At 38.7% G+C, this 23,275-nt stretch overlaps 1 protein-coding gene across 1 annotated transcript in view; it reads right to left on the bottom strand.

The window, feature by feature from the left end:
- Positions 1-23,275, bottom strand: part of LOC133801539 (uncharacterized) — a 45,308-nt gene that overhangs the window by 4,600 nt on the left and 17,433 nt on the right. The window contains exons 6-9 of the mRNA XM_062239778.1: positions 6,127-6,306; positions 5,851-5,931; positions 4,830-5,048; positions 4,489-4,631 (exon numbers count right to left, since the gene is read on the bottom strand). Of these exons, the coding sequence (XP_062095762.1) occupies positions 4,489-4,631; positions 4,830-5,048; positions 5,851-5,931; positions 6,127-6,306 (623 nt within the window). The remainder of the gene's footprint in view (positions 1-4,488; positions 4,632-4,829; positions 5,049-5,850; positions 5,932-6,126; positions 6,307-23,275) is intronic.

Below are 23,275 nucleotides of genomic sequence, written 5' to 3'. Positions count from 1 at the left end.
ATTAGTCTCGAGGTTAGGTTTTGGAATTGAAGTTTAGTGATAGTTCTAATTTATGGTTGTGACTAGGTGTACGCTAGGGCTCGGACGAGATCGTGCTTGAAGGTCGATCGCATTAATCAAAGCTAACGGAATCAAAGGTAAGAAATTGCACCTGGTTATGTATTAGTGTTGGGACTAAGAGCTCCCTATATTTATACGTGATGTCATGAGATGGTATTATGCCATGGGACATGTGATAAACGGCCTAAGAGTGTCGGAATTAATATTTGCGCACAGGACGCGGCTCGGCCACTGGTAGCTGAGGTTAAATATATAATCACTGAGCTCGGCCTAAGCGAACCGAAGTCAATGGGATAATCAGAGGGTGCGGCCTAAGGGCGCCGACCCTGTATTTTGGTGTGATATGTGTAATGTTGTTTAATTAATGATTGTGATGAGTTTGTTATCTGAATAATTGATTATTGGTTTGAAGATTGATGCCACTATTTATGTGAGTTGTATGACCTGTTGTATATCTGATTGTTGTTTATTGTTTATACACTGTATTATGGTTTCTTGCTGGGCCTCAGCTCACAGGTGCTTCGTGGTGCAGGTAAAGGCAAGAGCAAGGTGGACCAGTCCTGAGTTGGAGAGCTTCGGGGGCTGAATGTACATAGTCAGCTGATCGGCCACCACGGCCGATGAGTGATACAGGACGGGAGAAGCCTAAATGTCAATTTTGCCCTAAGAGTGGCCAGTACATGTTTATAACCTGGAATTTTGTAAACTGTCTTTTAAATTCTATTTCCTTTGGGATCCCATGTACAAAATGTTAAATTATATGAAACATGACTTTTGTATCCAAAATCTTTTAACCCTAGCTCAATTATAGTTTCGGTAACACGTTTCTAAATAAACGACTTGATTAGCAAGTCTTGCACCTTTATAAACACACAGTGTAACGGTCTTGGCTATCCAAGGCGTTACAATAATTCAACTTTCCAACCAACTTGCAATATTTCTCAGGGTCTTCAAATGGTTCCCCATCACTCGTAAGGTGCACAACAGGATTCATTGGAGTACTACAAGGTTTTGCTCCCAATTTTCCCGTCTCAGTTAACAAATCAAGTACATACTTCCTTTGAGATAGAAAAATGTCTTATTTACTCCAAGTGACTTCAACTACCAAGAAATACTTGAGCACCCCCAAATCCTTCGTGTGAAATTGGATATGAATGAAAGATTTAAGTGATCAGATTCCTCTAGTATCATTTCCAGTAATAACAATGTCATCCACATACACAACTAATAAAATGATACCGACAATTGATCTTTTATAGAACACAGAATGGTCTGACTTACTTTTCAACATACTGAATTCCTCAACAGCCTGACTAAATTTACCAAACCAAGCACGAGGATTTTGTTTCAAACTGTATAAAAAATTTTGAAGACGACAGACTCGCCCCAACTCCACCTGAGCAACAAACCCAGGAGGTTGCTCCATATAAACCTCTTCCTGAAGATCTCCATGAAAAAATAATTTTTGATATCGAGCTGATGCAAAGGCCAATGATGAGTAGTGGCCATGGAAATAAACAGTTGAATAGTTGTAAGTTTAGCAACAGGAGAAAAAGTATCACAATAGTCCACTCCATAGGATTGAGTATAACCTTTAGCAACAAGACGGGCCTTTGATCGAGCAATTGTTTCTGGAATGACTTTCACTGTGAATACCCATTCACACTCTATGTCCCGTTTTCCTGAAGGTAAATCAACCAAGTCCCAAGTACCATTCGCATCTAAGACATTCATCTCTTCTAAGGCATAGAAGGAGATGATGACTTCCATGATTCCTAGTACCTAGAGAACTTGGCAAATTCATTAGCAGAAATAAGGTCCGATTTGTTAGATGCATCACTAGTGCTTGCAATATTAGCAGAGTGTTTTTGCTGATTTTTGAACTGTAACTTCCTACCCTCAAACTTGGTGTGGCCTAATTTCTTACAATAGTGGCACATAATGCTTCCGGAATCCGGTGTTCGATTGTCAGGTCCTTGTGAATTGCCTCCCCTGTATCCACTTGGAGTAGAGGTTTTCCACGGTGCATAATTATTACGACTCACCAAAGCACTATTAAGAGGAACAGAAGAAGTAGTTTCTGTGCGAAGAACACGAGTAAAGACATTTTGTAAAGAGGAGACATCAGAACCAGAAAGAACCTGTGACTTTGCAGAGTCAAATTCAGATGAGAGTCCTGCTAGAAAGCTCAAGATAGCCATTTTCTTTTCTTGGTGCTGTTGAACTTTCACATCAGGATTAAATGACAGCAACACATTAAGCTCTTTGTATATTTCCTTAAATGCCATAAAATAATTCATAAGAGACTGATCTTGTTTCTCCGCACGGTAAAATGCTTAGCAAATATCATACATACGAGATAGATTGTCTTTTCCACAATACAAAAACTCAAAGTAATCAATTAGTTCTTTAACCAATTCACAATGATTAATCAAGCTAATTACCTCATTGTCAATAGAATTCCGAATTTGGAGAAACAAGCGAGTATCCTCCCCGTAGCCACATCTTTCTCGAATCATCTTCTTCTTTTGGAGGATCATCACTCAAACAATCATTGTCAATACTTCTTAGATAAAGTCGAACCGTCTTACTCCATTCCAAATAATTTGAACCAGTCAATTTATGGTCCGTGATTTTAGACATCACGGGAACCACATCAAATACAACCGCTGATTTTGAATCTGATTTTGTCTCTGCCATAATCTCGAAAGCAAAAATTGAAAAGGAAAAGGTAGAAAGCAAACAGCAAAGAAAGAACACCCAAACACGAATAAGTCAAAAGTATCAAACCACCAACTGAGAAGAACCACCGGAGACAGATGCAAGAAGGACAGAGTAGGGCCGAAAAAGGAGCGGAAGCTGACCGTTGCCGAAAACACGGTCGGACGCGCCTACACACGCCGGCGCGTGGGGATGAACGCAGTGGTAAGTGGCGGCACGTAGGGACCACGCGCGGCGATTCTGACGGCCGGAATCCGGGGTTTTGACGATCGGTGGCTGGGCAATCTGTCTATGTGGACGGTGAGAACTAAGACGCACTCCAAATAGGGTTTCCGAAAAAGGAACCCTAAAACAAAGAAGAACCAAACCCAAAAACACAATCCCTAATTTTGAATCTCAATATTCGAACCCTAATCAAATTTGTTCTGGTACCATGAACAAAATGGTGAATGAATTGTGTTTTTTATTCATGTAAATAACTTGTATTTATACAACATTAGAGAAACTAAACTAGGAAAGTAGGGAGAAATTAGAAAACTAAAATAATTACAATTGACCCTAATTTCTAGCTAATTTACAGCTAATATATTCTAACAACTACCTATTAAATAATAATTATGAAAGAAAATCTAACAGAAAGATCTTGAAAACTTTGTCGTAGAAACAAGGAAGAAAATAGCAGAAAGAAGAAAGCAATAGAGAAAATTATAGAGTAGAAGAATTTTAGAGAGAGAAAACTGTATAGTTTATAATTTCATATTAAGTCAAACAAATCATTAGTAGATTGGGGCCTTTTATAGATTAGAAATTGAACACAAATAAGTAACCAACTCTTAAATGATTTTTCAGCACCAAAAAAAAATCTCTTTAATGATTTAAAAGATATTAGCTTAAAGCATCCATGCATTGCTTGACAGGGTCCTTAGCCTGAAGATTGGCGTGCTTAGTTTTGATTGACTTGGCATCCTATGACAGACTTCGTTGGACTTAATAGGATTGTCTTGTTATCATGACAAAACTTAACACCAAAAAGAAAAGTGCTCAGAATAATGATCATAGAGCCATAGACACCCAAGTAGGGATTCAAAAACATCCTAGGTAGCTTATCAAATAAATATCTTCCAAATATGGTCCCAGTTTAAGTGAAATAAGACATTTTGTTATTGTTAAGGAATTGTTAACTCAATTTACGTAAATTGGATGAGGATGGTCCTCAGGCTTAAGCAAAGCTTCGAAGTTGTAATAAAGGTACACATACACAACATTCAAGACATTACCACCACTGATAACTAATTTACAAACTCGTTCCATTTATTGTAATATCTAAAATTAAAACAAAATTCCAATCTTAATGACAAGTGTCATATTACACATGTAAGGCTATCTGATGTGAGTTTAGAGTTGAGACAGATTGTAATTGTGATATTTTGTAACTAGATTTTATTGCAACTAATTTATACTGTAATGTTGCTGTTTTCAGGTTTCATGTTTTTTCTCTTTGAGATTAACATGAACATGATCCACCTATTTCTTTGTATTTTATTCTATTGACTGTGAAGCCATACCTTCTTCTCACTCTCTCTCAAGTTGACAAACTACAGTTCAAGATTTTGAAAAGGATGGCGCCACAAACATTCATGAGAACATTTTCAGGAAAACTGCCATATTCATATTCATTTATACATTAGGAGAAATATAGGTTGTTACCTTGTTAACATTCGGTAAGGTTCTCGGAGATCCTTAGTGACCAGATCATCAATCAATGTTCCTATGTAACTGCTTTCCCTTTCAAGAACAATGAGTGGCTTACCATCTGAATGTCTGGCCGCATTAATACCAGATAGAATACCCTAAAGAAAAGAAAGAAAGAAAAGGTGAGGAAATATAACGCTTGTGCCAAATAGCATAAATTCTTTTAATTACAGTAAATAAAAAGAAATAGGTCATCAAATCATTGGATACACTTTTGTCGCAAGTGCTCACTATAAATTTAAACTATATTTATATTTCATTTTCAACAATTTAGAGGAAGTACTTAAGATATTTACTTGTGCAGCAGCTTCTTCGTAGCCTGTGGTACCGTTTATTTGACCAGAGAAGAAAAGCCCATCAAATTTCTTTGTCATGAGAGACCTAGTGCATTGGTGAGCAGGCAAGTAATCATACTCTACTGCATATGCGGGTCTAAGCATTGAACAGTTTTCGAGTCCAGGCAAAGTTCTCAAGAGTGGTAATTGTAGTCTTTCTGGTAAACCGGTAGAAAAGCCCTGTAGTAGAGGCAAAATATAAAATCCCAGATATGGCATTGAAACAACACACACAAGATGTGTTATGGGGAACAAATATTCTAGCTATTCACTTAGTAGGACACTATTTTCTGGATGTAGAAATTTGACACCTTTTGGTTATCAGTTTACATGCTTAAATGCTCAAAAAAGCATCCTTTCTTTATATCTAAACAAATAGAAGAACTGGGAATCTCTATAATGTTGCTGTCTTGACAATCTTATGAATGTTATGATCAGGAATAACTAGCAAATATATGAAGATGCAGAGAAGGATATGGAGCTGTTATGAGAAAGAGTAAACGCTTGGGTAGCATTACGTCCTTTCAGTGTTAAAGAGTACATGTAAATATATACATTTATATGCATAAATATATATATATATTTTCTTCTTCTGGTTTGCGACAAAGGCGCATTTGGTTGTGAGTGAAATTTATTGTTGTAAATAAGAATATGCCCTGTTTTCTTATTTATGTATTGTTTTCTTCGTTTAACAGTCTTGTCTAATCCTTACAAAAAACAAACACATAAGGTGAAATATATCAAATGAAACCAAAAGGTTAAATAATATATTAACAGGACTTATAAGTACATATAAACCACCTACATAGCACAAGCAACAACAAAGAACTGGATTTAATACTTGTATAGTGCAGGAAAAAAGAAAAGAGAGAGAACATTAAGAAAAACAACAGCAACAAAGCTCTGGATTTTAGTACTTGTATGGTATAGGAAATAAGAAAAGACAGTGAACATTAAGAAAAACCAGTAATTTACACTGCACCTGCACATAGAGCTCCGGCACATTTCGACCCTCTGGTTCAAGAAATATTTGATGTGACTCCTTATCCTTAAATCGAACAATCTAAAGCAAAAGAAAAAAAAATTAAGTAAAATAAATTTGTGAAGAATCAGTTTATGCATCTATATCATTGTATTAGGAAGAATAACCTCCTGGTGAAACTCCATTTTCCAAATTTGTTCATTTAAGGCTTTGTTTTAACTAGTTTTTCTAAAACAATATAACCAGTTTCAGAAACATAGATTACACCAAGTATACCTTATCTTCAATCGAGGGGCAATATCTAGGGCCCTTAGCTTCAACCCATCCTCCATAAGTGGGAGTTTGATGCAAGTTATCATTAATTAACTGGTGTGTAATCTTTGTGGTACGTGTGAGATAGCAGCACATCTGTTCCCTTTCAATATGGAACTCAGGATCAAAACTAAACCAACCAACCTGTAAAACACAAACTTACATTTAAACTCCACCATCAAAACAGAATCATGAACTTCAATAATCACGAGTAAAGATAAAATCTACAATTTCTCCTTAAATTTAATACGCTCAAAATAAGTAGAGGCTGGCAATAGCATTGCTTGAAAATGAATGCAACAGAAATACTAGAAAGCAAGTTGTACTCTAGCATTGAGAATCAGCTAAAGCACAGCGATACTGGTAAAAAAAAAGTTAGTAGTAGTTTTCATTTATTTAAGTTTTTCTTGAATGTAAATACCAGGGAAACATTTCTGGATTTGCTTACTCTGATTCCCTTAATGAAACTTGGATCTCTGACTATCATGTTACATTATCAAGTTTCTATTATGTCATTTTGTAGATCTTTGTTAAGTATAACTGTAGTTTTCTGAAATTGGTGATAAACTTTATCTCTTATTCCAATCGCAAAAAATATACAAGTATATATATAGAAAAGTGAGATATAAAATTTCCTAGAATATCTCCTAAAAATCAGGCTCTAGATAATACCCACAACTGTCTGATATACAAATCACTAAAATAGGAAACTAATTCCTAAGAATCAAATATACAGCTATATACACGTTGTACAAAAGCCTAGGTTGATATTCTACACTCCCCCTCAAGCTAGGCGATATATGTTCTCCATTCCAAGTATAGTACTTAGTTTGGTGAGATTGGAGCGAAACAATGTTTTAGTTAGAATGTCTGCTGCTTGTTGTCCAGAAGGAACATAGTTGAGTGTGATAGTCTTGCTTTCAATTTTCTCATTAATGAAGTGTCTATCAATCTTCACATGCTTAGTCCGATCATGGTGGACTGGATTTTTGGCAATTGCATATGTAGAATGATTGTCACACATGATCTTGATGGAGTCTGATATTTCAATCCTTAGATCGTTCATCAGCCGTTGCAACCAAATTCCTTCACAAATGTCTGAGGCTAAAGCACGAAGCTCTGCCTCAGCACTACTCCGAGCTACCACAGCTTGCTTCTTGGTACGCCATGTCACTAGATTCCCCCAAACAAATGAACAATATCCTGAAGTGGATTTTCGGTCACAAGGGGATCCAGCCCAATCAGCATCTGTATAAACCTCCAAGGTTCGATTTATTGTTTCCTTGAACATAAGTCCTTTCCCAGGATCCTTCTTCAAGTATCTTAGGATGCAGTAATCTGCCTCCAAGTGATCCATTGATGGGTTGCTCATAAACTAACTCACAATGCTAATAGCAAAACTTATATCTGGACGTGTATGAGTTAGATATATCAGCTTACCCACCATGTGTTGGTACTGTCCCTTATCGGCTGCCAACTCATCTGTTCGAGGCATCATTTTAGTATTAGGATCTGTAGAATTATGTAAATATCTTGTATTTATTGGGTATCCACCCTTTTAGGGTAACCGAATTTTTTTATTTCCATCTTTATTGTATATTCCTAGTTTTTAGGTGATTAGTTGACCTAGGTTAAATGTACAACTTTGTCTTTAATTCTTTAGTTGCAATCTGCCTATTTATAGGCAATATTCTTTCATGAATAATATAACGATTATTCAGAAAGTTACAGGATCCATAGGAGTTTCAACAAGTTTGCACCCAATCATGCCGGTTTCACACAAGAGATCTAGAACATATTTGCGTTGAGAAACTGAGATTCTCAGTTTGCTTCGTGCAACTTCCATTCCAAGGAAATATTTTAGAAACCCCAAGTCTTTGATCTCGAATTCCTAGGACAATTGACTCTTGAGTATTATGTCGTCAACGTAGACTATTAAGACTGTGATTCTCCCATTAGGGAAATGTTTCACAAATAGGGTATCATCTGCCTGTGTCTGGGAGTATCCATCCTGTTTAAGAACCTTGGTGAATTTATCAAACCACGCTCTGGGAGACTGTTTAAGTCCATATAATGCCTTTCGCAACTTGTAGACTTTTCCTTGTGTCCCCGTTGTCTCAAAGCCACAGGGTACATTCATATAGACTTCCTCAATTAGATCTCCATTCAAGAAAGAATTCTTGACATCAAGTTGGAATAGTGGCCAATCGCTATTGCTATAATGGTCAACAAGTTACGAACTGAATTAAGCTTTGCCACAGTAGCAAAGGTTTCCCGATAATCAATCCCATATGATTGAGTGAACCCTTTTGCCACTAGCTGAGTTTTGTATCTTTCTATACCCCCATCTGCTTTCTATTTGACTGAGAATATCCATTTACAGCCTACTGTTTTCTTCTCATGAGGAAGTTCTATTAATACCCAAGTACCATTCTTTTCAAGTGCCATATACTCTTCAAGTGTAGCCTTGCACCATTCTGGAACCTGTAGAGCCTCATACACCGATTTGGGAATTGTGATTCTATCTAGGGATGTCACAAAAGCCCGAAATGTTGGTGATAAATTTGCATAAGAGATTTGATTGTGAATGGGATGTTGAGTGCATGATCGAACACCTTTTCTTTGTGCAATAGGGAGGTCCAACTTTGGATCATAATCTGAATTTAACTGAGAACCAAAATTTGATTCTTCTTGTAGTTCTTCAGGCTCGACTTGGCTTAGGAGAGGCTCTTGACTTTGCTGGTTTGGTTACAGGCAGATTAGAATTGTTCCTTCTACCATAAACTTTTATGGCATCATTAGGAGGCAAGGATGAATTTTTCTGGTGAGGAAGGGGATGCATGTTGGAGGAAATCTGATCATGGACTTGAAGCTGGAATCAGGATTGGAGTGTTAGATGGAGAAGATAGAGTAAAGTGATGGTTCAAGAAATGAAGACCAAACCCAATTCTGTGATTCACTTGTGTTCTACCCCTGAATTGCAGAATGGGAGTAGAAGGAGCTTTGCTCAAAGAAAGTAACATCCATGGTGTTATAAAATTTTCGAGTAATGGGAGAGAAACATTTGTAGCCTTTCTGATTGGCGGAATACCCAAGAAATATGCATTTTAGTGCACGATCATCAAATTTACCACGGAATTGAGAATGAATATGAACAAAGCAGTGCAACCAAAAAGTTTAAAGGGGATCTGGGACACGAGAAGTGAGGTAGGGTATTAATTTTGAAATATTTGTAACGGTGAGCGAAATTTGAGGACACGAGAAGGCATATGATTGATGAGGTATGTTGCGGTTAGAATATCCTCGCCCTAAAAATCTTTAGGAAGATTGGTTTGAAATAGTAGAGATCGGGCAACCTCAAGTACATGACAGTTTTTCCTTTCTGTCACGCCATTTTGTTGTGGTGTGTCAACACATGAACCTTGTTAAACAACACCGTGAAATCAGAAATATGGACCAAGACTTGAATTAAAGAAGTCTTTGGCATTACCAGTTTTAAGGATTTGAATTTCTGCTCTAAATTGGGTTTTGACCATGACATGGAATTGTTGGAAGATGTGTTTGGTTTCTGATTTTTCTTTCATAAGTAGTTGTGTATGATCATCTACCAACAGTAAAAACTATCTAGCACCAGTCATACTAGGAATACGGAATGGTCCCCAAATATCCCCGTAAATTAAAGAGAATGGGTGACTGGGTTTGTAAGATCGTGGTGAATAAGTGTTCCTAGTATGCTTAGCTAATTGACAAACTTCACAATGAAATAAATTGGGATGTTTATTGATAAATGTTAGAATATATTAGTTGTAGAAATTAGAGTTAATTGTATTTAGTTAGTTTCCTATTTAGTCTCCCTTATTTTGTATATAAATACATACTATTCTATTGAATAAAACACAATTCATTCACCATATTTTACATGGTATCATAGCCAGGTTTTGGAATTGGGAATTCGAAATTCGAAATTAGGGTTCATTACAAATTAGGGTTTTTTTTTCATCACAAATTGGGATTTTTCAATTAGGGTTCTTTTTCGGAAACCATCTTTAGAGTGATTATTTGTTCTCACAGCCCACTTAGAAAGATTGCCCAGCCGCCGATCTGCCAAACCCCAAAGTCCGATCGCATGATTCATCGCATGGGTCACGTGCCGCTTGTTCCTTCTGCCACCTACCCCACGCGCCGGCGCAAGGAGGCGCATGTGATGGGGATTTCGACGGCGAATCATCTCCGGTTCGTTTCTCGGCTCCTCTTGAGCCTACTCGCATCTGTCTCAGGTTGTAGTTTGGTATTTCTCACTTCTTCGTATTTGGGTGTTCTTTACTTGTTCTTCGTTGTTCGATTTTGTTTTGTCTCTTTCGATATTTGTTTTTGAGGTTATGGCAGAGGTGAAATCAGATCCAAAACCACTAGTTATTTCTGATGTGGTTCCCGTGATGTCTAAAATCACGGACCATAAATTGATTGGGTTGAATTATTTGGAATGGAGTAAGACGATTCGATTTATCTAAAGAGTATTGACAAAGATGATCACTTGACTGATGATCCTCCCAAAGAAAAAGACGATTCACGAAAAGTGTGGCTACGTGAGGATGCTCGCTTGTTTCTTCAAATTCGAAATTCTATTGATAATGAGGTAATTAGTTTAATTAATCATTGTGAATTGGTTAAAGAACTAATGGATTACTTGGATTTTTTGTATTCTGGAAAAGGCAATCTATCGCGTATGTATGATGTTTGCAAAGCCTTTTATCGCGCGGAGAAACAAGATCAGTCTCTTATGAACTACTTTATGACATTTAAGAGGACATACGAAGAGCTTAATGTGTTGTTGCCATTTAGTCCTGATGTGAAGGTTCAACAGCGCCAGCGAGAGCAGATGGCTATTATGAGCTTTCTAGCAGGACTCTCATCTGACTTTGACTCTGCAAAGTCACAGGTTCTTTCTGGGTCTAATGTCTCCTCTTTACAAGATGTCTTTAGCCGTGTTCTTCGTAAAGAAACTACTCCATCTGTTTCTCTTAATAGTGCTTTGGTTGGTCATAATAATCATGCACCATGGAGAAACTCTACTCCAAGTGGATCCAAAGGAGGCAATTCCCAAAGGCCTGACAATCGAACACCGGAATCCGGGAGCATTATGTGCAACTATTGTAAGAAACCAGGCCATACCAAGTTCGAGTGTAAGAAGCTACAGTTTAAAAATCAGCAAAAACACTATACTAATGTTGCAAGCACTAGTGATGCACCTGACAGATCGGTCATTATTTCTGCGGATGAATTTGCCAAGTTCTCAAGGTACCAAGAATCACTCCAGTCTTCATCTCCTTCTATCACTGCAATTGCTGATTCAGGTAAATCTAATGCATGCCTTCTTTCCACATCCTCGAAATGGGTCATTGATTCTGGTGCCACAGATCACATGACAGGTAATTCTAGTCTCTTTTCCACTCTTCAGTCTTATTGTCCCACTTCTTCTGTTACTTTAGCTGATGGATCACCATCTTCTGTTATTGGATTTGGCACTGTTACTCCTACACCTTTGCTTACTTTGTCATCAGTCTTACATTTACCAAATTTATCCTTTAATTTGCTTTCTGTTAGTCAACTCACTCGTAATTTGAATTGTTGCATCTCTTTCTTTCCAGATCATTGTTTATTTCAGGATCTTATGACGAAGAAGATTATTGGTAAAGGACATGAATCTGGCGGCCTGTATGTTCTTGATCCACTGTCCTCAACTCCTATTGCTTGTCCGAGTGTCGCTTCCGCTTTTGAGGCTCATTGTCGTTTGGGCCATCCATCCATTCCTTTGCTCAAGAAGCTTTGTCCCCAATATAGTAAGGTGTCTTCATTAGATTGTGAGTCATGTTAGGTTGCCAAGCATCATCGTGTTAGTTTGAGTCCTAGAGTCAATAAATGTGCTAGTGTTCCTTTTGAGTTAGTTCATTCTGATGTATGGGGTCCTTCTCCTATTTTGTCTAAACCTGGATTCAGGTATTTTGTTACTTTTGTGGATGATTATTCTCGTGTAACTTGGTTATATTTAATGAAAAATCGTTCTGAGTTGTTTTCTATATTTTGTGCTTTTTGTGCTGAGATTCAAAATCAATTTAATGTGCATGTTCATACTTTGCGAAGTAATAATGCCAAGGAATACACATCTGCTCAATTTCAATCTTATATGATCTCTAATGGCATGCTTCATGAAACTTCTTGCGTTGATACTGCACCCCAAAATAGTGTAGCAAAACGTAAAAATAGACATCTTCTTAAAACTGCACGTGCCCTCTTGTTTCAAATGAAAGTTCCTAAACCTTTTTGGGCCGATGCAGTTTCCACAGCTTGCTTTCTTATTAATCGCATGCCATCCTCAGTAATTAATGGTGAGATCCCATTTAAAATTCTTTTTCCCGGTAAGTCATTGTTTCCAGTTGCTCCTCAGGTATTTGGCAGTATTTGTTTTGCTCGAGATGTCCGTCCACATGTCACCAAATTAGATCCTAAGTCATTAAAGTGTATTTTCTTGGTTATTTTCGTCTTCAGAAAGGGTATAGGTGTTATTGTCCTGATCTTAACAAATATCTTGTGTCTATTGATGTGACTTTTGTGGAAAATACACCTTATTTTTCATCTTCAACCTACTCCTACTCGTCATGGGGAGGATGATGATTTGTTGATATATTCTGTCACATCCTCTGTGCCTGATACATGTTCTGACGAGTCTCTTGTTCCTTCACCTGCCTCGGTCATAGCTCCCGCAATGCCTACACCTATACCACCTCCACCACCTCCTAAGCCTTCTATTATAGTGTACTCCAGGCGTCCACCTCCTCCACCTCCTGTTTCACATCCTGCACCTGCATCTTTGTCATCAGATTCGGAACTCAACGATGATCTTCCCATTGCACTACGTAAAGGTAAACGTCAATGTACATATCCTATTTCTTCTTTTGTTTCTTATAATCATCTGTCATCTTCTTCTTGCTCTCTTATTGCTTCTCTTGATTCTATCACTATTCCTAAAACTGTTCGTGAAGCCATGTCTCATCCTGGTTGGCTTGTTGCAATGATAGAAGAGATGAATGCTTTAGTTGCGAATGGTACTTGGGACTTAGTTAATTTACCTTCAAGCAAACGGGCCATAGGGTGCAAATGGGTGTTTACAGTTTGTACGCCCTGGTTTTCCCACGGGCTGTTTAGCAGGACGAGCCTCGGACTAATCAGGTTTAGCCCGAGGCTCCCGCAGGCCGGAGGTCCTATTTCCAAGACGGACCCTTATCAGCTCGAGGGGGTCCTGTTTCCAGCTCACATTTGTTGCATAGGAGCTGAGAGTGTCATCCGAAGGCCACGGGCGGAGCAGCTCGGGTTGCGAACTGCTCAGGTCACGAGCTTCTCAGGAAGCTCTGACCCTATGGGAAGTCAACACGCAAGATAAACGTGCATATTCCTGCCATCACGTGCCTGATATCCCCCTGACTTCTCGGACACGCAGCAGGAACGTGCGTATTCAGACACCCATGGACGGGTTGGGCCGTGCGGCCCATTATCTCCTTCCATGCTAATTAGACCACACTTGTGTGCCAGGTTTAGAAATTAATCATGAATGTCACAGATTTGATATGACAAATGGTAAGGTCACGGGATGACCTCCCTACCAACTTCCAGGTGTCTTCTCCTATAAATAAGGAGACCCTGGGAGTTGATAGGGGTTGGAAAAAATAGTCTTCAAAGAACTATATACTTTGTAAACCAAATACCCAGAGAATATCAATAATATTGACTAGTGGAGTAGAAGGATTTTAACCTTCGAACCACTTAAAAACGTGTCTTGAGTCACCTAGTTCTTTCCCAAAGATTTCATATCTGTGACGGTTCTACTTTTAGTACTAATCTCTTTCTCTTCTTCTCTTAATTACCTGTTGCCGAAGAACCGCGTCAACACGGTTAAAGTCAATCCAGATAGAACAATTGCTTGCTTAAAAGCCCGTCTTGTTGCCAAGGGTTATGCTCAAACCTATGGAGTGGACTATTGTGATACTTTTTCTCCTGTTGCTAAACTCACATCTGTTCGACTGTTCATTTCCATGGCAGCTACTCATCATTGGCCTTTGCATCAGCTTGATATTAAAAATGCTTTTCTTCATGGGGATCTTGAGGAAGTGTATATGGAGCAACCTCCTGGGTTTGTTGCTCAGGGGGAGTTAGGGCGAGTTTGTCGTCTTCGCAAATCTTTATATGGGTTGAAACAAAGTCCTCGTGCTTGGTTTGGTAAATTTAGTCAGGCTGTTGAGAAATTTGGTTTGTTGAAAAGTAAGTCAGATCATTCTGTGTTCTATAAAAGATCAACTGCTGGTATCATTTTGTTAGTTGTGTATGTGGATGACATCGTTATTACTGGAAATGATACTGGAGGCATCTCATCCCTTAAATCTTTCATTCATACCCAGTTTCACACGAAGGATTTAGGGGTGCTCAAGTATTTCTTGGGAGTTGAAGTTACTCGAAGTAAACAAGGTATTTTTCTGTCTCAAAGAAAGTATGTACTTGATTTGTTAATTGAGACAGGAAAATTGGGAGCAAAACCTTGTAGTACTCCAATGAATCCAGTTGTGCATCTTACACATGATGGGGAACCATTTGAAGATCCTGAGAAATATCGCAGATTGGTTAGAAAGTTGAATTATCTAACTGTGACTCGTCCAGATATTGCATTCTCCGTTAGTGTTGTTAGTCAGTTTATGTTTTCTCCAACAATTCATCATTGGACAACATTAGAGCAAATTTTGTGTTACTTGAAAGGAGCACCAGGACGAGGTATTGTTTACAAGGATCATGGACACACCCAGATTGAGTGTTTCTCTGATGCAGATTGGGCAAGCTCCAAGGTAGATAGACGATCCACTTCAGGTTATTGTATCTTTGTTGGGGGCAATCTAATCTCTTGGAAGAGTAAGAAGCAAAATGTTGTGTCTAGATCCAGTGCAGAATCAGAATATAGAGCTATGGCACAGTCTGTGTGTGAGATAGTATGGATTTATCAGCTTTTGACTGAATTCGGGTTTAAGACTTCAGTTCCAGCAAAATTGTGGTGTGATAATCAAGCTGCTCTTCATATTGCCTCAAATCCTGTGTTCCACGAGCGAACTAAGCACATTGAGATTGATTATCATTTTGTTCGTGAGAAAATTCAACAAGGACTGATCTCCACAGAATATGTGAAGACTGGAGAACAATTAGGAGATGTTTTTACAAAGGCTTTGAATGGGGTGCGGGTTGATTATCTTTGTAACAAGTTGGGCATGATTAACATTTATGCTCCAGCTTGAGGGGGAGTGTTAGAATATATTAGTTGTATATTAGTTGTAGAAATTAGAGTTAATTGTATTTAGTTAGTTTCCTATTTAGTCTCCCTAATTTTGTATATAAATACATACTATCCTATTGAATAAAACACAATTCATTCACCATATTTTACAATAAATAAGGATGGAAACAAACGTTGCAAATGCATAAAAGTTTGGATGACCTAGACGAAAGTGCCACATCATGACCTCACTTTCCTAATTAAATTGACTAGCAGACATGAGACTATGACTATTTTGAGATTGATAACTGACAATACAGTTTGAAGGGTGGTTGACATCTAGAACATAGAAGCCTGCACGAAAATCAGCATTGCCAATCATCCTCCCCGAGCTCAAGTCCTCAAAAACACATGATTTGGAGAGAAATTTAGTTGCACAATTTAGATCTCGGTTCAATTGACTAACAGAGATAAGATTGCAATCAAATTCAAGCACAAATAATACAGATTGGAGAGGGAGATTATTTGAGAGACAGATGGTTCTAGTGCCATCCACTTTGGCGTGTGTACCATTCACAATACACACTATTTGAGGGCTGCTACAAGAAGTAGTAAGTTGTAAAAAGTAATATGTCACCTGTCATATGATCAGTTGCGCCTGAGTCAACAATCCAAGAGGATGAGGATTTGGCTGCATGAAGTGCCGCACTGTAGGAGTTGCTGGAGAAGTTCTAATTGTTCCTTGATGAAGGGGGCAGGTGGAAGTGTTTTAGATAAGACAACATTCCCTTTTGCTTCGCGATCTCGATTTGGCTTCCAATCAGCGGGTTTCCCATGTAACTTCCAACAAGTTTCCTTAAAGTGGCTAGGTCGTTGACAATGGTCGCACCATGGGCGACCTTCTCTGCCTCAATTGTCATTTTGGAAACTGCTGCGAGCAGGGAACACTCCTGAGTCTGGCAGATTGTCTTTGGCAGCTGTAAAGGCTGGAATTTCAGGGGTGAAGGCAGGTTGAGGTTGTCCCAACATAACTCGTTTTCGACTCTCCTCTCTTCGAGCTTCTGAGAAGGCCTCTCGCAAACTAGGGAGAGGCTTGGTTCCAAGAATTCTGCCTCTTACTTTATCAAGAGATTTGTCCAACCCTTTCAAAAATATAAAGACCCATTTTTTCTCCACAATCTTTTTGAAATATGCCCCATCTTATGTGCACTTCCATTCATGTGTCTCAAATAGGTCCAGTTGCTGCCAATAATGAGTAAGAGTTGTGTAATAAATCGTAACAGAATTCTCACCTTGACAAAGGTCCTGGAGTGTGCTTTCCACATGAAAAAACTGTGTTCTCACTACTAGAGAAAGTTTCACGTGCTGCATCCCAATTATTTTTTGTCGTGGTGTATGGCAAAAAAATTTCTCCTATTTCAGTTGTCATAGAACTAATTAACCATGACATTCCCATATTATTTTCAGCTCTCCAGGTCTTGTATTCAGCATTAGCGGAATCTGGCTTTGGGATATCTGAAATCAGTGAGAGAAAAAGAAAATGTCTTTTATTTTTATTTTCTAAAAAACTGAATAATACAAATTGAAGAGCTCCTTAAATAATTATACAACAAGTCTTTAACGTTAATATTCCTTAAACTTAGGGTTGTTACAACTAAGCCACTTTTCTTGGCAGACCTATTCTAACTAATAATAAAAGTAATACTCATATCATATTTAACACTCCCCCTCAAGTTGGTGCGTAGATATTTATCATGCCCAACTTGCTTAAAAAATCGTCAAACTTTTGTTGAGTCAGCCCTTTGGTTAGTACATCAGCTGTTTGTTGTTTAGTAGGCACAAACACAATACAGATTATTCCATTCTTCGTCTTCTCGTTGATGAAATGTCTATCAATCTCTATGTGCTTCGTTCGATCATGATGAACGGGGTTATGAGCCATGCTTATAGCAGCTTTATTGTGACTGTACAACTTTATTGGTAGTTGTGTCTCCATTCCTAACTCTGCCAGTACTCTTTTTATCCATAGTAGCTCGCATGTGCTTTGTGCCAACGCCCTTAGTTCAGTTTCTGCCCTACTTCTAGCCACAACACTGTTTTTTACTTCTCCAAGTTACCAAGTTACCCCAGACCATCGAACAATAACCTATTCTGGACCTCCTGTCTTTAGTGCAACCAGCCCAATCAGCGTCAATGAAAATCTCAACTGTTCTATTCTCCCCCTTACCAAAAACTAATCCTTTTCCAGGAGTCATCTTCAAGTATCGAAGGATTCTATTCACTACCAGCAGATGTTCCTCGTTGGGAAAATGCATAAACTGACTTACATGACTCTGACTGCAAAGGTTATATCTGGCCTAGTGTGTGAGAGATAGATTAGTCTTCCTACTAACCTTTGGTATTGTTCTTTGTCTACTGGAGCATATTCTTTATTTTGGTTGAACTTGTGATTCACTTCCACGAGTGTAGCAGCAGGCTTACTACCAAGCATTCTGGTTTCCTTTAGCAAATCTAGAGTGTATCTCCTTTGTGAGACTGAAATACCTTTACTCGTTCTAGCCACTTCCATACCCAAGAAATATCGTAACTTGCCCAGATCTTTAACTTCAAATTCTCTTGCTAAATCTTCCTTGATCGCTTGTAACTCGTGGCTGTCATTTCCAGTCAAGATGATGTCATCCACATATACGATTAGAACGACCAACTGTCCATGTTTAGACCTTTTGAAGATCAAGGTGTGATCTGCCTGCCCCTGCTTATAACCACATTTCTTTACTACCTTCCCAAGCCTATCGAACCAAGCTATAGGTGATTGCTTCAACCCATAGAGTGACTTCTTTAGTTTACATACTTTTCCAACATTTAGTTCAGTACTAAATCCTGGTGGTATAGTCATGTAAACTTCCTCTTCAAGATTCCCATTTAAGAAGGCATTTTTAATATCTAGTTGATAGAGTGGCCAATCAAGATTAGCTGCAAGAGACAAGAGAACTCTTACTGTATTGAGCTTTGCAACAGGAGCAAATGTCTCCATAGAATCAACACCATATGTTTGAGTAAAGCCATGTGCCACTAGTCGCACCTTAAAGCGGTCAATACTCCCATCAGCTTGATATTTTACAGAGAACACCCATTTAGAACTTACTGTTTTGATATCCTTCGGTCGTGTCACAAGCTCCCATGTACCATTCTTCGTCAATGCATCCATCTCTGCATACCTCTTTCCATTCTTTGGACCTCAGTGCTTCATAAATGGTTCTAGGAATGGTAATCTTATCCAAACCTGTTGCAAAAGCTTTGTAGTGCTTCGTCAGCTTTCCATATGACATGAATTTATGTATGGGATGTTGTGTACTACTTCGAACTCCTTTTCTTTTGGCTATAGGCAAGTCCTCCATGTCTTCGTTTGTGATAGACATAAAGTCACTATTTTCAGAGATAAGAGAAGGTGTAGTAACAGAAATACCTGATTCTTTATGTGGAATTTCTCTTGACCAATGCTCAGGCTCTCTTGGTTCAGACAATTGGTCAGCTTGCTGTGCGAGTGGCTGTACTATTGGGTACCTATTTCGTCAGTTATGGCTTCCTTAATTGAGTCGCCTTTCTCTGAGGAAGAATAAAGACTGGCAGTGTTTGAATGTGAATGGTCTAAAGCCCCAAGTCTTGACGGTTGTTGCATCTATTGGAAGACGTTTCTCTACTTTCGATTCTAAATGATAGGAAGATTTGGACTTTAGACGTTAGCGAGATGTTTTTTTGTAAATCAACTTTTCAAGGGTTGAGTTATCCTCATCTTGGGACGAAGGAGGTTTGGACTAAGGCATTGTAGAAGAGTTGTATCCCGTCTAAGGATAAAGTCTGTGGATGGTTCCTGTTTTTGAATACGATCAGTGTTCACGATATTTTGCAACGGATAAAACCTTTCCATTGTTTGTCCTCTGGCTGGTGCGCTTGTTGTAAGGCTGAGGGGGACTGCAAATCATATGTTCCTGAAGTGCAAGTTTGCTGGCAAGGTGTGGTCCCAGGTGTTTGCGGAGTTTGGTATATCTTGGTGTATGCCTATACTTGTTCCCAGTTGATCCAATATAAGTTGGAAGGAGGCAAGCGTATGTCTCGTTTGTGGAAGTGCACAGTTTTAGCAACTTTTTGGGCTATTTGGCTTGAGCGCAACAGTAGGATTTTTTAGGACATTTGTATTTCTTCTGGCATGGTTTGGGGGAAGATTAAGTTCTTGGTCGCAACTTGGGTGTATAAATCTAAGGATTTTGAGGGTTTGTCCATTTTGGATCTTAGTTGCGAATGGGATAGATTGTGGCATCATTAGCCTTTTTGGTTGGTGGGTAGGGTTCTTGTTTGTTGTGTTTGTTTGTATTCGTACGGTTTTCCTCCGCCATAAGTGAGGGCTCTCAATCTATTTGAGAGGAGATCATTCTTTGATCTCTCTTTTTCAAAAAAAAAAAAAATGTAATTACTACTTGTTGACAGATAGGAAAATCAAATCCTAACGATTTGATCTTTTAGTTTCCTGATTTATAGGGATTTTATTTATTCTGTAATTAAAATCTTTGATCTGTATATAGACTATATAATGCCAGTCCTAGGTTGTAAAATATACATAAGAAATATACACAAAAATAAAAACGATTATATCTCACCATTTTCACATGGTATAAGAGCTTTAAGGCTCCTTCACCATCTCCGGACACTTCTGTTCAGTTCGGCATTTTTTTGTGCCAGTCGCATCCTACATCGGCTTCAGGTGTACCTCTCTCGACTCCGGCACACCTCTCTCAGCAGTCCAGAAAGGTATTCAGGCGACCCACTCCTCGGCCATTCGCTTGAGTCCGACGTAGACATCCTCAGTACGGAACCTCTCAGCTAGTCCTCCGAAGCTCAATCGCAAGTCTCGGTTTCCTCGGACGTTCCACCAGTCGCAAGCCCTCTGTCTCCATATCAATTGCAAGTCCCAGCTATACGTCCCACGAGGAATGATGTCCAACAGTGAAGATAGGTCCTCTCAAACTACTGGGTCTCACTCAGCCCAACTCAGCCCACTGAAGTTATCCCTAGTTCCAACTCAGTCCAAACTCAGCCCAGTGGCTCTATGGGCTCTCTGTATAACCCTGACAATAGCTCTCTTCATATCATAGCACATAATAAGCTTGATGGAAAAAATTATCTACAGTGGGCCCAATCAATTAAGCTTGTCATATGTGGTCGTGGGAAACTTGGGTATTACTGGTGATCTCCCTACACCTCCTTCCAATGATCCTACATACAAGCTTAAAATTCTATTGTTCCTGCGTGGCTAATTAATTCAATGAGCTCAAAAATTAGTCGCGGATATTTATTCTTTAAGACTGCTAAGGAGGTATGGGACACTGCTCGAAAAATGAATTCAGATCTCGGTAACGCTTCTCAAACTTTCGAACTCCGTACCAAGTTCAAAGAAATCAAGCAAGGTAATCAAGTTGTTACCCAATATTTTTCGAACTTAATGACTTGTGGCAGGAACTCAATCTTATCTGGATACCACACCGCTGTGTGCTAAATACACTACAATCCAACAGTAGCAGTTAGAGAAAGAACAGGTTTTTGAATTTCTTACTGGGTTAAACAATAATCTTGATGAAGTCACTGGACATCTGGTTGGTCGTTCCCCATTTCTTGACACTGAAGAAGCATTCTCTGAGGTCAGACGTGAAGAAGCACGACGTCGTGTCATGCTCGCTAATCCTGAACTATAGCCCATTGAAAGTTCGGCTCTAGTTTCCAAGCCTACCACCACATGGCAGATCCAATCTTGACCAGCGACCTAATCGTAAGGGTGACAGACCTTTCTGTGATCACTGCCAGCATCACGGTCCATCCACTTGCCACACAACTGAATTCCACGTCGACAAAATGAGAGGAAGGCCTACCAAACTCAAATTGAGTAGCACTGATCAGAATAGTGCAGCTACCCCTTTATTCAGTAAGGAACAACTTGCACATTAATACACTCTTCTGAGTTAATAATCCATGAAACCCAGTTCTGGTCTTGAGACCCATGGTGCCTCAGTTGCACACTCTGGTAATTTTTCTTCCACTTCCCAAACACCGTGGATAATCGATTTAGGCGTCAATGATCAAATAACAGATTTACCTCGTTTGTTTGATACTTATTGTCCCTGTTCCACTAAATCTAGTGTCACAATTGCAAACGACACTCATTCTCCTATTGTCGGAATTGGCACCATTAAATTATTTGCTTATCTAATTCTTAAAACAATACTTTATGTTCCTGCTTTGCAATGCAATTTAATCTCTGTTAACAAATTAATTGCTGATAATCATTGCTTTGCTAAATTTGTATCAAATTCTTGTCACTTCCAGAATCTATAATCAGGGAGAATGATTGGAAATGCTAGGATTTGTGACAAACTTTATTTCTTTGAAAGACAACATCCAATAAAAGAGTCTTCTTCTCTACTACGTTTGGTTTCAAGTTCTACTTCTAATTCTTGTTCATCATATGTTTCAAACTCTGTTTCAAACCCAAATGAAAAAACAATTATGTTATGGCATTGTCGACTTGGGCATCCAAATTTTTTATATTTAAAATATTTATTCCCATCTTTTTTTGCAAATAAAATATTGCTGACTTCTAATGTGATATTATCAATTTGCCAAGCACACATGTTTCGCTTCCTCAAAAAATGTATACAACTTCTGGCTCATTCTCTCTTATTCATAGTGACATATGGGGACCCTCCAAGGTCAATACTTCTCATGGTAAGCGATGGTTTATTTCATTCATCGATGATCACAGACATATCACATGGGTATATCTTCTGAAAAATAAGTCTGAAAGTTTTTAAGAACTTTCATCATATGATCCAAACACAGTACCAATCATCTATTAGAGTACTTTGTACCCACAATGGTACTGAATATCTCAATACCACTATTAGTCCCTATCTTTTCCAGAATGGGATTGTTCATCAAAGCTCGTATGTTGATACTCCGCAACAAAATGGAGTTGTCGAACGCAAAAATCGCCATCTCTTAGAAGTAGCTCATGCTCTCATGTTCACTATGCATGTCCCAAAATATCTTTGGAGCGACGCTGTCCTCACCGCTACTTATCTCATTTATCGTCATCTCAGTCGACCCCTTCAGTTCAAAACACCATATTTTGTTCTTCAATCTCTATATCCTCAATTTACCACAAATACTTTGCCAGTAAAAGTGTTTGGTTGCACTGCCTTTGTGCACGTTCACTCCCACCATCGGAGTAAACTTGATCCTCGAGTCATTAAGACAGTGTTTTTAGGTTACTCTCCTACCCCAAAAGGCTATCGATTTTAGTGTCCCCTCACCAAAAAATTCTTTATCTCATGTAACATCACCTTTTTTGAAAATACTCCTTACTTCACTCCCACATCACATCAGCGAGTACAAGTACAACAATCACCAACAAGAAACTCAGTGGTCGTGGGGGGTTAGAATTACCCTTAACCACTCCATTTTCTTCTTCCACTCCATTTTCTTCTTCCACTCCATTTTCATCTGAATCAGAAATCACGACTTTCCCTCCTCCTAAACAAAAAAATCTACCAATCTCTCCAAAGACAACCTTTCCTTAAATAGAAATCACTGAACCAGGACATCCTCAAGACCAAAACATCCAGAAAGAGATACAGGTGTATACCAGGAGAGAAATAAATAAGTTACGAATCCTCGACACTATCAAGATCTCAATTTGGTGATAGAACCACTTCCCTCAAAAGATCCAAGTACTCTTCCATCAAACACTCAGTCAGA

This window comes from Humulus lupulus, chromosome 1 (assembly GCF_963169125.1).
Source record: "Humulus lupulus chromosome 1, drHumLupu1.1, whole genome shotgun sequence".
Classification (NCBI taxonomy): domain Eukaryota; kingdom Viridiplantae; phylum Streptophyta; class Magnoliopsida; order Rosales; family Cannabaceae; genus Humulus; species Humulus lupulus.
Note: the sequence above shows the minus strand (reverse complement) of the source record. Positions and strands in the feature narration are given on the sequence as shown.